Genomic DNA, 17532 nt, shown 5'->3' with positions numbered 1-17532 from the left:
CTTAGTCAAAGTCAACTGGTCAAACCCACTAAGTCAACTCAGTCGAGTCAACCCAACCAAGCTGACCTAGTGCTAGTACACGGGGAGTACTCCGAAGGTATGCAGGGCGTACACGAGGCCTCGCAGCTTGACCACCATCAGGGTGGTTGACCGAGTACGCTGGGTGTACCCTCAGAAACTTCAAACTCCATTAAGTGCTTAATGGCTTAAGCCCTTAAGTCCATATTCTTGATCCAAGGCTCAAATAAACAATAGAGTAATAAAGTTTCCAACTTTATGACTTTACAAGTCCAATAAGTGCTTAACTTAAGGTCTTAATCCATTAAGACCTTCTACAAGATGCATGGAGCAATTTTAACCAATGGGACATCATTTTTATGGCTAAGGACGCCTCCTAGAGTCAGAATGGACAATTCAAAACGTCTAGGATATGTCATGCTCAAGATGAGACTTTTAAGACCAAAAAGTAACACAAAAACACCTATAAACAAGATCTAGTAAACTAGCCATCAAGGTATGAACTTTATACCTTGAAATGACAGAGAATGGTGCAAAACTTCTAGATCCAAGATGCATCTTCCCTCCAATATGAGCTTGGTTCCTTCCTTCATCTTCTAAGCACACAAACACTACTTTAATGCTTGAAATGGCTTCACAAGGAGGTTCTAGGGTTACAATCACGAAAAAGAGGGTGGAGGCTGTTGAGGTGAGGGGAAATAAGGCCATAAGGATGCTTAAATACCAGCCAAACCCTAAAGTTCAGGGTTTCCTCATTTAGAAAGTACGCCCCACGTATATAGATGTACGTCCAATGTACTAGAGCGCCCTAGTACCGCAACATCTCAAAAATACGGTCCAAAAATTTCATTTTTAATTTAATAATAAAACCATAAGTTATCAAATCATTCCCTCAAAATATGAGTCACAGTATTCCCAAACATTATTATTAGAGTTTCATATCAAAATATCAGAGTAAAACATTATTATCAGAGTTTCATATCAAAATATCAGAGTAAAACACCCCAGGCTAAAACAACTTGGTGTGTGCATTGCAGTCATCCCGAGCTCTTCTCTTTGCAACTGAAAGTAAGTGAAACCAAAACTGAAAACCGTAAGCACAAATCTTAGTGAGTTCCCCAACCTACCACATACCATAAACATAACCACATACTGGGCCCCGCCCGACATCGGACAATGTCCGGCATCAGGCCCTGCCTGGCATCAGGTCCCACCTGGAATCGAGCCCCGCTCGGTATACATATCTGTTTCTCTTAGGCCTCGCCTGTCTCTGGGCCTTGCCCGCTATACACATACAAATACGTAAACATACTAGTATAATAAGCAAACATACTCTAAATATATTTCCTGTCCTAAGGCCTCGCCTACCATGGGCCCCACCCCTGTCGTACTACTGATGAGTCATGGAACCCCGTCCACACTCCTGTTGGTAGTGAGATACAGGCCCCCGCCCACACTCACTTTTCTCCAAGTACGGGCCCCGCCCCTGCTCTGCTAATGATGAGATATGGAACCCCGTCCATACTCAGCAAGTGGTGAGATACGGGACCTCACCCACACTCACCTCCCTAGTCACATACAAACATCACACAGACAACTAGTATAACTAAACATGCATAACCTTCCTCGGGTACCACCCGGTATCGAACCGTAGTCCGTAATCATACATATAAACCTTCATCGGGCCCCGCCCGACATCAGACTGTAATCCGGAAACATACAAATACAAACATATGCAGGAAATCAAAAAGACATCAAGCATACCTACATTCCTCGGGCACCGCCCGACATCAGACCGAAGTTCGGAAACATATAAACCTACATCGGGCACCGCCCGACATCAGACTCTAAACCAAAACATATCATCCTACATGAATAAATACGGGCCGACATTGGTGCCTTAGACCCGTTAACACAAAGGGAAACTCACCTTGTCCTGCTGAAGTCCTTCAGATAACTCTCTGGCTTCTAACTGACAATTCCCCGAACTGCTAATCCTCCGGCTCCCCGAGCTATCAATACCAAAATAACACTTAGTCCAAAATGCCCTCAAAAGTCCAACTAGGTCAAACTTGGGTCCAAATCAAAGTCAACGGTCAAAGTCAAAGTCAATGCTCCCAGTTGAATCAACTCGTCGAGTCGTCTTCAAACTCGTCGAGTTTCCATGTTTCTCATAGTCGTGAAAAAACGAGTCAACTCGTCGAGTCCTTCCTATGACTCGTCGAGTTCCTTCAGAACTCAGAACCTGTACAAACCCTGGGTCAACTCGCCGAGTTGCCTAGCAACTCGTCGAATCCATGCAACGTCCAGAAAATCGGGGAAAAACCATAACCACTCGTCGAGTTACCCTACTAACTCGTCGAGTTCATGCAGAATCCAGAAAACGGGGAAACCCTCTTCAACTCGTCGAGTTGGCTATCCAAATCGTCGAGTTCCTTCAGTCTATTTCTCATTTAGTGACTTTTAAGCTAAACCAAGGCTCCCAATTGTAGATCTAACCTCCAAGGGCATGATTACCACGTAAAGTTGCAAACGTTACGTGCATGCAAGCTCCAAATGCTAAAACTAGACTAAAGGAAGGGCTTGGGCTATGGAGAAAGTCCAAAGCTTCATAAATCTTGAGGCTTTATGACATCAAGGGTCTAAGAGAGTCTAGATTTGAAGTTACAACTTTAGATCATGCTCCATACAAGAAATGACCCATAAAGGTGCTAGAAATGGCTTTAAGCCTTTAGATGAGGGGATCTAACACTAGGGTGATCAAGGTAACGACTTGTTACCTTCCAAATGCTGCCAAGCTGAAGTAGATGTTGGATCTACAAGTTCCTCTTCGTTCCTAGTTTCTAATTCTTCAAGAGATGCACCCACGACACACCTTTATCCTCACAAACACTCAAAACTAGGCTTAGATCACTTAGGGTTTTCTTCTGGACGTGAAAGGGTAGTAAGGAGGCTAAGGAGAGAGGCTTAATGTTCCTTAAATAGGGTGCAAACCCTAAAAATTAGGGTTTCCTTACACATCGCCAACTCGTCGAGTTGGGTCCTCCAATTCGTCGAGTAGGTCCTAAATGCCACGCGGGTCGACTACTCTCTACACGACGAGTTGGAGCCACCAACTCGTCGAGTAGGTCTCAAGAATTGTTTACTATCTTATGAAATTTCATATCTGGAAGTCGGGATGTTACAACTCTCCCCCACTTAAAGTAGACTTCGTCCTCGAAGTCCGCTACAACCACTTACCCTGTAAACATATCGCAATAATCCTATACGATGCATGACCTTGACTGCTCAGCCCAATCCTCGAAAGGACAGCTTCACTTGGCCTTCCGTCCTGCCTTCCTGAGCGAAATGCTACGCCTTGGTGGTATAATCTTGAGAACACTCCAATCACTATCAAACCTGAGTACATTGCTCTCACCACCGCCGACAATCCTTCCTGTACTCCCCGAGTACTTATACTTGGCATCCTAAGGGGTACACCCATTAACCTTCATAGTCAATGGCCTTCCCAAGGCAACTGTACATAAGCAACAAAACCCTCTTCTATATCTATAAAGACTAAATTCTCTGCCGTAACTGAAATCCCAGTCACTCCCAGTGCCGGTCATTTCGCCATCACCCACTGAATGATTCCATTTACTTTATCCAGATGCTGAACACCAAACTCAGCGTGTGAATCAGATAATCCTTCGAGTAAAAGGTTCAAACCTGCAACGGTTAGACTCATACAAGATCTGCGCAACATAGTCATATCATTTACTCTGAGATTATTTAATCCCGCTGTGAGTGACATAGCATCTCTCGGTCAACTAGTTGCTCCACACAAGAATTCTCTTATTACTACCTATCCGAAGATCCTGCTGGCTCTTTATCCGCTTTTCGGATGAACCGAGGCCACCCTGATCCCAGCTGATCTGTCATTATCTGGAATACCAAACTCCCACTCAGTTGTTGAACTAAAGAACACCTTCTCAGTCGCTCCCAACGACCTCCAAAGAAAACTTCGGCTACGAAAACTGCTCTATCTACATTGCCACTTGGCTACCTAATCTTGGGATCCCCGATCCCATACCTCGACTCTACGGTCTCTGTCAGGTCTCACCTGTATTGCTCCAAGCACATAGGTCTCGCCCACGGGTCTCACCCAAACTATAACACGGAGCGACCTTTCCCACATGTCTCACCTATCTAGGGCCACACAGGTCCAACTCCATCTCGAATCCTATCTACCTATCCTTTCCTGATTCCGATCATGCTAACTAAGAGATACGGCCCTCGCCCACACTCTGCTGACTAGCAGATACGGGCCCGCGCCCATACTCCACTAACTGGATCATCCATGGATCATCCATGGACTTCCATATAAGCTTAGCCCATTACCATAATGAGTGTTAGCCCACACTATATAAATATAATAGCCCATGTTTAATTAGTCACCATTTGATCACTAAATTAATTCATAATTAATTTAAGACCAATACTAATTAAATAATACAATTTCATATTAATATATTATAACTTTTAATATATTAATAAGCCGCAAATATACTCTTCTCATAATGTTATCCATATAAATAGTTCGGGTGAAGTGCAACCCAAATGGACCATGCCGGGTCGGGTCAAGTATATACCAAATAAGTTATGGACTTAGACACCTTATCCAACAGTCTCCCACTTGGATAAGTCTAATAACTATATTTGCCTATATGACTTCAGGAACCAACCGGCAATCGTAGCTCTCGAAAACTCTGTTGAACTATAAAGCGCCATTTTAGATAAGTGATCATATAATCCTCTGTTCTCATGATATCAGCCGGACAAATACATGGAACAACGTCGTACTTATTGTCCAGCAGTTTGTTTCCCGATTTCCGATTTGTTTGACAAAGAACTAAATTGAACACATCAATTAGGTTCTGACCGGGCCCGGTACATAGGTCAAAACAAAATCATCGAGGGGCCCAGATATCGCTTCTAATCCTCCAAGGACTAGAAGGAACAGATAAACTTCGACTCATATACTTGTTTCTACTACTTGTTAAATTATACACAAAGGCACGTTTTATAACATCAAGTTACTGATGCGTTTACGTGCAATCAATGCACAACCAACTCATAGGTAACACCTCATATCTCTAGGTTTGAAGACTTATATGATATTACCGTCTCACGATCACTCGAGATAAATTCCATGAAGTGATACAAGTGAGTGTGGGTTAATTCCAATACTCATAACTTATGAGTACTCATGAATGTTGTAGCAACCATTGCTATGTCTAAACACGTTTAGCCATCTACAAACTCGATTCATGACAGTCTTAATTCATACCTACTTCCAACATATGAACGACTGTGGAGTGTTTAAATAACTTAGTCATTCGGAAAGAATAACCTAGCTATTCTGGAAGTCAAAACATGCAAAGTGAAACACAATAATAATCGAATCCAATATGGTCTCAGAACCCTTTTGAATATAAATAAAACCACCTTTTATTTATCACCATATTGATTACACATTATTCATTGTATAATGTTTCAAATAATCAACTTAATACTTGAATAAAAACAACAGTTGTCCCATGCTCCTAGCATGTACACTTTGTTTTTCTAAACAATAGTTATGCCATACTCCAAGTATGCACACTATGTTTGTGTATGATCTTTACTTTGTGAAATAGATCATTTGAACATGATTCCAATGATGCTCATTTCACAATCCCAAATCCTTATTGTAAATGTAAAAATTCCTAATTCCTACCATTTACCAAAAAAAAAAAAAAACTGTTAGATTTTAAACTTTTATGCAATGTTCCTCTTGTAATGATTATGCACAAAGTCACAAAACTTGTCAACAGTCATTACAAAGTATTCCAAAGGAGATCAACTCTATGGAAACGAAGTCTCATATTCAAAGTACATTGCTTTGAACATCCTTCTTGCACTAAGGTTTTCTAATCTTACACAGATTGAATAACTTCCACCTATGGAGAAATTTCCATAGTCCCATTTTGACTATCACTTCCGAACAAGAGTTACCTCTTTTCAGAATATGTCAATATGGTCATTTCCAACAATTTATATCCTACTTCCAACTGTCCCCGAGCAACCAATCTTTGGAGAACCTTAGATTGTCCTCGACAATTGCTTAATCACTTTAGTCATATCCAATTCTAGACTTTTCCCTTCTTAATGCCCTAAGCATTTGGAAAATTTAGAAAGGATAAATATTATAGCACATGAAATCGATCCTATATCCGAAGCATATGGGACACGATTCATGATGTCTCACATAAAGACATGATACTAGACCAGTCTTTTGCTACAATATTTTTTATTTGCCATGTTTTCAAAATTTAACTATGAAGAGGGATGCCGTAATCATAATCGAATTTTGATAACGCAATATATATATAGAATTTCTTTAAGTTGAACCATTCCAACATAAAATACATATATATATCCTTGACTAAAGATGATTAAAAACTCAATCTAAGCTTTTAGAATTGAAATGAAGTATAATTTCCTCTCCCTTAATTATAGCAAAACAACTTTTCAACCCCTACAACTTTACGAATTGAAACTTTTGGTTTTCTATAATTAACATTGCTAACTTGCAACACTAAACATAATAATCATGCTCCCACTAACATGATGATTATCAGCATAACACTTATGCTCCCACTAGCTCTGACATATTTCCAGAAATCAGCTGGACTCCTGAAATTTAGATTCGTACACCCTTTCTTAGATAGCTCACATGTGTGTCTAAACAATTTCCAGAACTATGAAAAGGGATGCCGTAATCATAGTCTTAATTGTTTAGACCTTTGCCATTTCTCACAAGTCCATGTTAGTATGCCGGTTAACCACACATGCTCCACTAACGACTTTGAGAATGCAAACATCACAATTGCTATCTACTTAAAATCTTCTTAGTGAAATCATTTCCTCACCATCATTTTCATGAATCGGAGAAAAACCTTATGACACTTAGATTTTATAGTGTATGAGTTTCTATCCATGTGAATTTGTCAAAACCATAATCACAAGACAAGGTTAGTGACAAATTAGCCTTACATGGATTGAACTTGTTCAATCTTAATTTCTTGTCACCTAGTAGCACAAGGCCCACCAATGCTTCCAAGCTGTTATGCACACAGTTTAGAACTAACAAAACTCATATGTATAGTCAACTTAATAGGAACAGACACTGAAACAAGAATTATGTCAACTTAATAGGTTGCAAACCTTAAGTCGTGTGCTAGTGATAAAACTCAGGTTTTACTCTTGATATCTTGAAATCCTTTCAGGATCTTTAAGACTCCCACTGTCCTCTTGACATATAAGTTTCCCTAGTCAAGAACCATTCCTTGACAAAACAAATATTCAAGGGATAGTGCGGATTCTTATCAAGACTAAACACTTCACACAATTGGTCTTAGTTGGTCTTTGTCTTATCACAACTTACCAATTTCAAATGTACAGGAGTAGAAAACATTTTACACTACATTTGATAAGTGTTTTAACCCTTACTTTATGTCACTCAATGTTACAATCTTGGAGTATGACTCTAAGAGTTGTTTTTTGGAACGAAGTATGATCCATCTTCTTGATTTTAACCATTCCAACAATTCATGACCCCTCATCTTAGTCATAACAATGCACTAAGATGTCCTTAGAGTATGAATTTGTGATATGGTTTCATAATCATTAAGATGATCATAAAAACATGTATGATCCATCTTTTTGATTTTAACCATTCCAACAATTCATGACCCCTCATCTTAGTCATAACAATGCACTAAGATGTCCTTAGAGTATGAATTTGTGATATGGTTTCATAATCATTAAGATGATCATAAAAACATGATACTAAAGTACTCTCCCATCTTTTCAGATTTGAGAAACTTTTATCTTTCTGCCAAATTTGATTCTTCTCATCCGTTCTGCCATACATTGAAACTTTTCCAATGTTACAGAATTATACTTAACCTTATAAGTATAACCATATTTACTAATCTTTAGTAAATCATGACGAATTGATCTTTGTGGTGGACCTTGACCAGCACACACCCAGTGTGCCTAATTCCTTAGTCCTTCAATTGACTCACATATGCATGTGATCAATGATTTAGTCTCAATTATACAAAGATGAAAATTCTCATTCATCATACAATACAACTTGTATGATTCCAAGTTTCTGTCTAACTGAAGCTTGGGTGATGAGAACCTTTCCTCATTTGGTAAATTCAGACACTACCACATATGAGAGAATCAAACTCATATTTCCAATATTGCTATAAACATACAAACATCAATTTTCCATAAATGCCATTGTAAGGGGATATAATATAAAATAAACTAAACAAAACTTTTATTTCTTTATTAAAATGCGGAAAAATATTCCTTACAATGCAACTTTAAATGAAAACTATGCTATTACATATTTCCTAGCAATCTATCACAACTTTTAAGTAGTAGCTCAAAAATCCGATCCTCGAACCATGCGATAGAAATCCATCTTCGTGATCAGATTCAACACACTCTTCTTTTAACCTTCCTTTTGCTCGATCCTGCTAAACATCAAGATGCAACCTAGTCACATCATGTAATAAGAATCAACAATTAGGAACTTTAACAAAGTTAGATAGTGGACTTACCTGAAGCCGAGTCAAACATTTTGTCTCTACTCGCTTTCAAATATTTCAGGTATTCAGGGCAGCTTCGCTTCCAATGTTCCTTCTCATGACAATAAAAAAATATAGACTCTTTGGGAATGGTACACGAGACAATCACAGACGTAGCCTTTCCCTTTACCTTTTGGTCAACCGGGTTGACCAAGGCCGATCCCCTTCCATTGGGACGAGAAAGCTTTTCTGGACTTCCAATGTTACCATTGTCCATGTCCATGGAAGTTTGAGAAATAGATTTTCCATCAATATTTGCTTGACCATTGCGCCAAATCATTGTTGATTCAGCAACAACAAGCAAATAAGAAAGATCTATTAGGGTTATGTCAGGATCTGTCATATGGTAGTCTTTAATAAACTCACTATATGACTCAGGAAGTGACTGAAGAACTCAGTCAACAGCGAACTTCCTTGAAATAACAGCACCCAACATTCTCAACCTGTCTATGTGTGACTTCATTCCTAAGACATGAGTGCACACAGGTCTTCCATCTTTATGTTTCATTTCTAGTAGAGCTTGAGTGATCTTGAACCTTTCAAGTCTTCGGGCTTGTGGGTCAGGGAGAATAAATGGAGGAGGTGGGGGGAGTGAAGCATGATGTTGAGGGACATCATCTTCAGGAGGAAAGCTTGTTTCAAGCGATTTGGGAAGATCATAGTTGTCTGAACCAGACATCTACAATGGGAGAAAATCAAGTTAGTTGATTCAAGTCCTTAATATAACACCCAATATGAAATATTAAGGCTAGGACCCAACACAATATTTTATAACTTGGAAGAGGGATGCCGTAATCCAAGCTATAAAATATTTGAAGGTAGGCGAATGACGATTCACCAATTTCCACCATGAAAAACGAAATAATTTATTAGGTTTTAATTGGATTTGAAACTCCTAGATCTTTTGAGATTCATTGAACTTTTCAATGGCATGTTTCAATCTCGATTGTGCCCTCTCAAGTTTTGTGACTGGGATGCCGAGGATCACAAAACAAGGTGTGAATAACCATGCAAACTCACTAGGTACCCTTAATATTATCACCTAATCGATGTGCCGGTTAACCACACACGCTCCACCGATCTATGATAAACATTAAGTCACCCTTCGTGATCCTTACTAGTCCAAGTTAGTGTGCCGGTTAACCACACACGCTCCACCAACGACTTGGTAAGGTACAAAGTGTGAATTCCATGGACTAGCACCAAGTTCACATTTTTCCTAAAGTAACTAAGATTGGGAATTAAAATATTTAGTTACTTTATAATAATCATTATACTTTTAATGAGGATTTAAAGTCATTGTCCTACCCGTTCGGCTAACGACCCTCCACCGATCAAGGAAGCGGTGGGTGAGAGTGGACACCCATTAAGCTGCCATTTTATAGGCAACAACCTTATACCCCCCTTATAGACTGGCTTCGTGAATGAGGCCTACTAACGGTAGAACGACTTATTCTTATACATATATATAATAATTAACCATTAATGTTATAAATAGTATAAGTGTTGAATTTTAACTATTAAAACTCTAAGGGTTGGAATTAAAGTTTATTAAAGTGTGTGTAACTTTACAAATTCCAAAACTTGAGGACAAGTTTTGAAACTATTCAAAACTTTTCATTTCATAACTTATGAATTAAAGGTTCATAAAAATGAAGACTCTTCATTTCCATGTAACTTATGTGTTTTAAGTGTGTGTTTAAAAGAAGTGACCTTTGGGTATCCATAACTTGAGGAAAAATTATGGACTCCATTAAAACACATAAATGATCAAGAATTAATCCTAAACAATTCAGCAAATAATTCCTATCATCTTCTAAATTCATAAGAACATGAACATGATCATCAAAGTTTCAAGAACTATATGAACACATACAAAGCATGAAATTTTGATATAAACTATTGTAAATGGATTAGAACAACCATTACACCAACTAAAACAAGTTTTAAAACACCAAAACAGTTTAGGGTAATGTTTCTAGTCCATTTCCAGCAGCAAAAGTCGAAAATCTGCATTCTGAGGCTCCTACTCGCCGAGTGCACGAACCTACTCGGCGAGTAGGATGAGTTTACACATGAACTCGGCGAGTCCCCCCATGGACTCGGCGAGTTCATCAGTCACACAGCAAAAAATCGACTTTTTATCACTATTTTGCATCAAGTATCAAACAAACAAGCCTAGGCTCTGATACCACTGTTGGGTTTTGAGCATTCTAACACTTCCTAAGTGTACATGCAACCCTAATAAACCTTGGATCTATGTTTGTCTAAGGTACATGCAAAATATTATTTTCCAAGGTTTATAACCTATCTAGCATGGCATGGGGTACTTTTAAACATAAAAGAACTAGATGAATTACATACCTTTTGTTGATTGTTGATTCCTTGGAGTTTGAGAGCCAAGCACCAATAATGGGAATGCCTCAAATGGAAATCACAAATCACCACAAACTTGGAAAATGTATGAGAGAGTATACTAACTCTTAGATTTCGGCCACCACTATTACACACACACACTAGGGTCTCATTTCATGCATCACAAGCTTGTTTATATAATGCACATGATTAGGGTAAACCCTAATAACCCATGTCTTTTCCTTTCCAATGATCCATGGGTTAAAAGCTCCATGGATCATCCATGGACTTCCATATAAGCTTAGCCCATTACCATAATGAGTGTTAGCCCACACTATATAAATATAATAGCCCATGTTTAATTAGTCACCATTTGATCACTAAATTAATTCATAATTAATTTAAGACCAATACTAATTAAATAATACAATTTCATATTAATATATTATAACTTATAATATATTAATAAGCCGCAAATATACTCTTCTCATAATGTTATCCATATAAATAGTTCGGGTGAAGTGCAACCCAAATGGACCATGCCGGGTCGGGTCAAGTATATACCAAATAAGTTATGGACTTAGACACCTTATCCAACAGTCTCCCACTTGGATAAGTCTAATAACTATATTTGCCTATATGACTTCAGGAACCAACCGGCAATCGTAGCTCTCGAAAACTCTGTTGAACTATGAAGCGCCATTTTAGATAAGTGATCATATAATCCTCTGTTCTCATGATATCAGCCGGACAAATACATGGAACAACGTCGTACTTATTGTCCAGCAGTTTGTTTCCCGATTTCCGATTTGTTTGACAAAGAACTAAATTGAACACATCAATTAGGTTCTGACCGGGCCCGCTACATAGGTCAAAACAAAATCATCGAGGGGCCCAGATATCGCTTCTAATCCTCCAAGGACTAGAAGGAACAGATAAACTTCGACTCATATACTTGTTTCTACTACTTGTTAAATTATACACAAATGCACGTTTTATAACATCAAGTTACTGATGCGTTTACGTGCAATCAATGCACAACCAACTCATAGGTAACACCTCATATCTCTAGGTTTGAAGACTTATATGATATTACCGTCTCACGATCACTCGAGATAAATTATTATTTTTTTTGTTATTACACTCTGTAAATTGTATCGCATGTGTATATATCCATGGTTATGTCTTTATGAATTCTATAATTAGCTATCAAGGTTATGTCTTTATGAATTCTACAATTAGCTATCATGTTATTTGTTAAATATCACTATGTGTTTGATAAAATGTCTGAATGACTGCACTAATATGTTAATATACTTGTTGGGTGATTTTATAATCTCTCTTGATAGTTTGATAAAATGCTAAGTAAAATGCCCAATTGAATGGTTAAGAACTAACTTTTTTTTTAGATCATGGATAAAAGATCCTAAACTTTGGATTAGATTTTTAATTATATTAGTTTCTGTTATTAACTTTAGCATAGCCTATGTACTATAGTCTCAACCTTGAACTGAAATAGCGGGCATGGAACTTTAGCTGATTATCCAAAAACTTTCTTTTTTACCCAATACTACCCAAAGACAAGTCATCAGACAATGAATAGAATCTTTGGATGATAACATGTGGAAGATCCACATCGATAAGATTCAAAACTTTTCAACTAATTACTCGAGGTCGTTGTTTATTTTCATTAGAGGCTTTACTTTTACATGTACAAAGACTTAAGAAATAGTTGTTTGTAAATACATGTTGTATGTTACTATAATAAATAAAAGTGTTAATATATATTTCGTTTTACTATTTTTGTGTTTACTAATGTATGTATGTTTTAACATTTTTTTAGGTTAAGGAGTTGGACCATAATCATCAAGAAATGACCCAAAGACAATGTGAAACGGCCGAAAGACAAGGACAAATAGTCTAAATCATGAGACACAACTGTAATAACCATCCCGACAATCAACCCAATCCACCGAATGCTCTTTAGGTTATTTTAGTAAATATTTGTATGTTTTTTAAACATTTTTATTATGTTTCGTGGTTTAGACGATTGTTAAAATTTGTTTTGTAATGTATAATTTTTAGATGTAGATTTATTGTTTTAGTGTATGAATTTCAAATAGAATTTGGCCCGTTATATTTATTTTTTTTATTGATTTTTATTTTTATTTTGTATTTTGGCCAATAAAATTTTCAACTTTTTTATTTTTTTTAAAGCGGCATATTTCATAGGAAATTCCTAAGAATCTTTTGTCACCAAAAACCGTCAAAATGGGTATGGTCCTAGGAAATTTCTCAGAAATATATTTCCTAGGAAATCCCTCGGAAATATATTTCCTAGGAAACCCTTCGGAAAAACATTTCCTCCTCGCAAATACATTTCCTAGGAAACTTCTCGGAAAAATATAGCCTTTGATATGCCTCGGGACTTCCAACAAAATATATCTCCTCGGAAATGCCTCGAAGTTTCCTCGGAAATCCCTCACAAAAAGTTTCCTAGGATGGTTTTACCTACGCACGATTTTTCCTCAACATTTCCTCGGAAACACCGGTTTCCTAGGAATTTCCGTTGAAATTGTCCCTGAGAAAAGACGTGTTTTTTAGAAGTGTACAGAAAATAATCACAACTAACAAATTGCTGGAACTACCATATATTTGCAAAATGAATAAATAAATAAATAAATAAATAAATAAATAACTTTTTTATGAGCATCTCATGACTACAGCTTGGAGCTTGTTAACTAATGAAACAAGAGACTCTGCTTCCAACCACTTGTGCTTCCAACCACTTGTGCTTCCAAAGTACCATCTTGTTCTCACTGCCATAGAAAACAAAGGTATAGAAGCCTGGTTAATTTAAAAAGTTGAATAGTAAAACTTTTGAAGCATGATAAACGAAGTAAGAGTTGAAAAATTCAAAGTGTAACTATCAGAAGAAAGAACTCACCATGGCCTAGGGTGCTTATTCCAAATAGTTGATTGTGAGAGATGTATCCTTGAATTTTCTTTTCTTGATCCGAGCTACCAAGTCATCAGGCATATTTGTCAATACTAATTCGTCCAAACACCTTTGTTTTTGCAGTAGTCTAGAAGGGATGTTTTTCAACTTGTCGCAACCTCTGATGTTTAATTCTTTGAGGCTTTCCATTGCTTCTTCCTCCACATCCAATTCCTCTAAATCCTTCAGTTTCCACAGCTTCAACACCTCAAGCTTTTTAAATCCTCCTCGATGGCAAACCAATCTTTTTCCAGCGTATGAGTCCCCCAAGAGCCTCAACACAATCAAGGAAGGTAGGCGTTCCAGTGTCTCCATTGGATCCTTGTTTAGACGAGAGATTGACAACGTGAGAACCTTAACTGTTGGCGGGAATTCATTTGGAGCGGGTAATCTTTCTAAACTACCATACAGATCAAGATGAGAAAGTTTAGCCAACTTCACTAGTGGCTTCAAGATTATGTTTGAAGGACGATTCATGTCATCTAGTGATCTCAACCTCAAAGACCTAAGATTTTCCAACTTAGCAATCCAGTCAAGCAACATGCCTTGGCTTTTGCTTAAGCTGAACTTAACACCCAACTCTCTGAGATTAAGCAACTTACCTAAACCTTCATGTACCGATATCTTCTCATCTAAAACCAATCCCCACAGGGTGACTAGAGTCGAAGAACTTCTAGGTGGCATGGCAAGACGAATGTTATTCAGATTGAGATGACGAAGCTGTTTGAGCTTCCAAATGGAGTCGGGTAAAGTTTCTACACGGGTGTGCTTCACATCTAGGGTTTCCAGATAAGACAGATCACCCACGGATTCAGGGAGACTCTCCAAGAACGTCCTTCTCAGTCCTAGGTATCTCAGATGATGCAAGTGCCCGAGCTTATCAGGCAGATTAGGCATGTAAACACCCTCTAGATCAAGCACTCTTAATAGTCGAAAATTGCTTTTAATGATTCTACCCAAAAGTTTACCCACTTGTTTTTCTGCGATGTCCTTACCATGGGAGTTAAACGACACGTAAGACCTCAAAAAAGAGGGATCAAAAGTCGAACTCTCTCCTCGCATCTCTGTATCATGTATGTTTTCACTACAACTCACAGAGAAACAAGAAAGGTATCTTGTGGAAGACGAGGAACGAACATATGTTTTGTTTCTCTCTATCATCTGACCATGTGCCCTAGTGGTGGTGGCAAGGGCTCCGACGGAGTTCATGTGGTGAACCATCCGACGAACACCAAAGGGACCTGCAGCATTCTCAAAAGATTCAGAATTGCGGTGGATGTTGAACAGGCTGATGTCATGGGCTTTTGGCAGCAGATAGTCATGAAGAACAGAAACTAACTGACAATGTCTAGGGCTGTTGTCGGATCTCAGTTTGGTTATCTGTATCAAACTCCGATCAACCAAATCTTCAAAATATTTCTGTACCACATCCTCTGGGGAGATCGAGATCTCTTCGGATCTTCCATTGACAAAACCCTCGGCAAGCCATAGCCTGAGCAACCTCCGTACTGGAATGTCGTAGTCTTTTGGGAAAAAAGAGAGGTATAACAGGCAAAGCTTTGAGTTACTGCTCAGGTCTTCATAACATAAGGTTACAACATCATTAAAACGTCTATCACGAGCAACTATCGAGGACCATGTTTCTATTCCCTTATTCGATAGCAGTTTAGCAATTAGGACAATGTTGAGAGGCAGACCCTTGCATATATTCAAGATCCTACGTTTCAACCTCGGTGTAATCTTTTCATCCTCCTTTCCAACCTTTATCAGAAACATATTCCAGCTTTCCGTTTCATTTAGTTGATTCATTTTATGCGGATTGATCATGATCATGTTCATGTAAGTCTCTGGACTTCTCCGTTTTGTGAAAATTATCTTACTTCCATTGGCCTCTTTCAGATCTTCCAGCAGACGACAACTTCTGACACCATCTAACACAATCAAGTACCTCTTACCCTTGAGGTGGTTGAAGACTCTGGTTTTTAGTGATTGATCATTAAAGCTCGTATCCCCACCATTATTTTTAACAGTTGCCACCTTCTTTAACAAGCCGAGTAAGATATGATCGGCTGTATCCTGATGCTTGACAGAGATCCAATCATGGGATTCAAAATGGTCCTTGATCTTTTTGTTTTTGTAGACTGCACGAACAAGAGTGGTTTTTCCGGAACCCACCTCGCCAACAACTTGGACAAACATTTCTTTTTGCTTTGATTGTTGTTTCACGACACTTGTAACATCATCATCATCATCAGTGAATCTTGAAACACACGCTTCTTGATGCCGCGTTAGCCGTTTCACCAGGATTTTAACATCATCTTTCAGCCCAAAAATGCCTACTTCTTCTTGGTGAAAGAAAGTCGGTATCTGCTTTGGGTAATGTAGATACTCTTCTTTGGAATCTCGCATATTCCTCTCTTTTTCATTATAAGAATAGCTGAACGTTAGTTTCTTGTGTTCAGGACTCGGGGATTCTGAAATGGGCCAAACATTTGACACACTCTTTTGCTTCAACGTCAACGCTTGTGTTTCATAATAGAAATCATCATCTTCATCGTCATCATCATCGCTGTGATATTCTTCGCTGGTGGTTGTATCAGAAATGCTTGTGTGAGGGCTATTATCTGACCATTGATCACTCCTGGAACAGTGGATCAAACCAGGAATAGCTGATACCACATCTTCAGAACTGGAAATCCGGCTCTGGATTTTTTTCATCTTCTGTTTTAGCCTACGACAAGAACTGAAGTTCTTGAAAAGGAATGTTTTCCTCTGTCGAGCAACTTGAAAGGAAAATATATCGATTTCATCCTCGACCTCATAAAGGTCAAGAAGATGGTCCCTTGTTTTCTGGGATACATCCTCTTCTTCTAAGAAATTTTCCTGCTGTTCGAGAGACTTTTGGAGCTTCTGGAGTTGATGCTTCAGTTTTAAGTTATCGGCTACAGATTCTTCATTCATCGTATCTTCTAGCTTCAGTATCACTGCCGTGGACACCGCCTTAATTACCTCCATTTTCGCCACACAGACACAAATTAATGTAAGAGTATCAAGCTTTTCAAGTTTTTCCTTATCTGGGTTTCTGTTCATATCAGAATTGGTAAAAACATTCTTTTGTTTTATAGCTTTCCTTTCATATCGTCGTAAATTTTTTCCACGTTTTTTTCTACATGAGAAAGTACTTGGCATTTAGTTCAGAATTTCTGTCCAGTTTCATGCTCTTTTTCTTCTGATTCGATGTTACTTGGGGTGCCTTTGCTGTGTTACATATTTTATATTTCATATCTTTTCCTTATTTGATTCTAATTAATTAATTATTCCTTAAGCTTACTTTTTCTTGAGGTCAACTTAAATTAGCACGCCTATAAAGAACCTAAAAGAATCTGGAGAGTCAAAATAACGTATTAAAAGAGTCAAAGACTAAGGAACAGAGTCCATATCTTTAAAATCAAAATCACCCGACCACAATCTAAT

General features: G+C 38.1%; 1 protein-coding gene across 1 annotated transcript; it reads right to left on the bottom strand.

Moving 5' to 3' along the window:
* Positions 1–13767: 13767 nt before the first annotated feature.
* LOC145139386 (putative disease resistance RPP13-like protein 2) lies at positions 13768–17073 on the bottom strand. Its single transcript, XM_079073227.1, has 4 exons — positions 16327–17073; positions 15225–16266; positions 14008–15122; positions 13768–13879 (listed from the first exon to the last, which is right to left on the bottom strand). Exons 1-3 carry the CDS (start codon positions 17071–17073, stop codon positions 14023–14025), a joined length of 2889 nt encoding a protein of 962 aa, XP_078929353.1. The 3' UTR covers positions 13768–13879; positions 14008–14022.
* Between the last annotated feature and the right edge of the window lie 459 nt (positions 17074–17532).

This window comes from Lactuca virosa, chromosome 9, assembly GCF_052849685.1.
Source record: "Lactuca virosa cultivar CGN04683 chromosome 9, Lactuca_virosa_CGN04683_v6, whole genome shotgun sequence".
NCBI lineage: Eukaryota > Viridiplantae > Streptophyta > Magnoliopsida > Asterales > Asteraceae > Lactuca > Lactuca virosa.
Note: the sequence above shows the minus strand (reverse complement) of the source record. Positions and strands in the feature narration are given on the sequence as shown.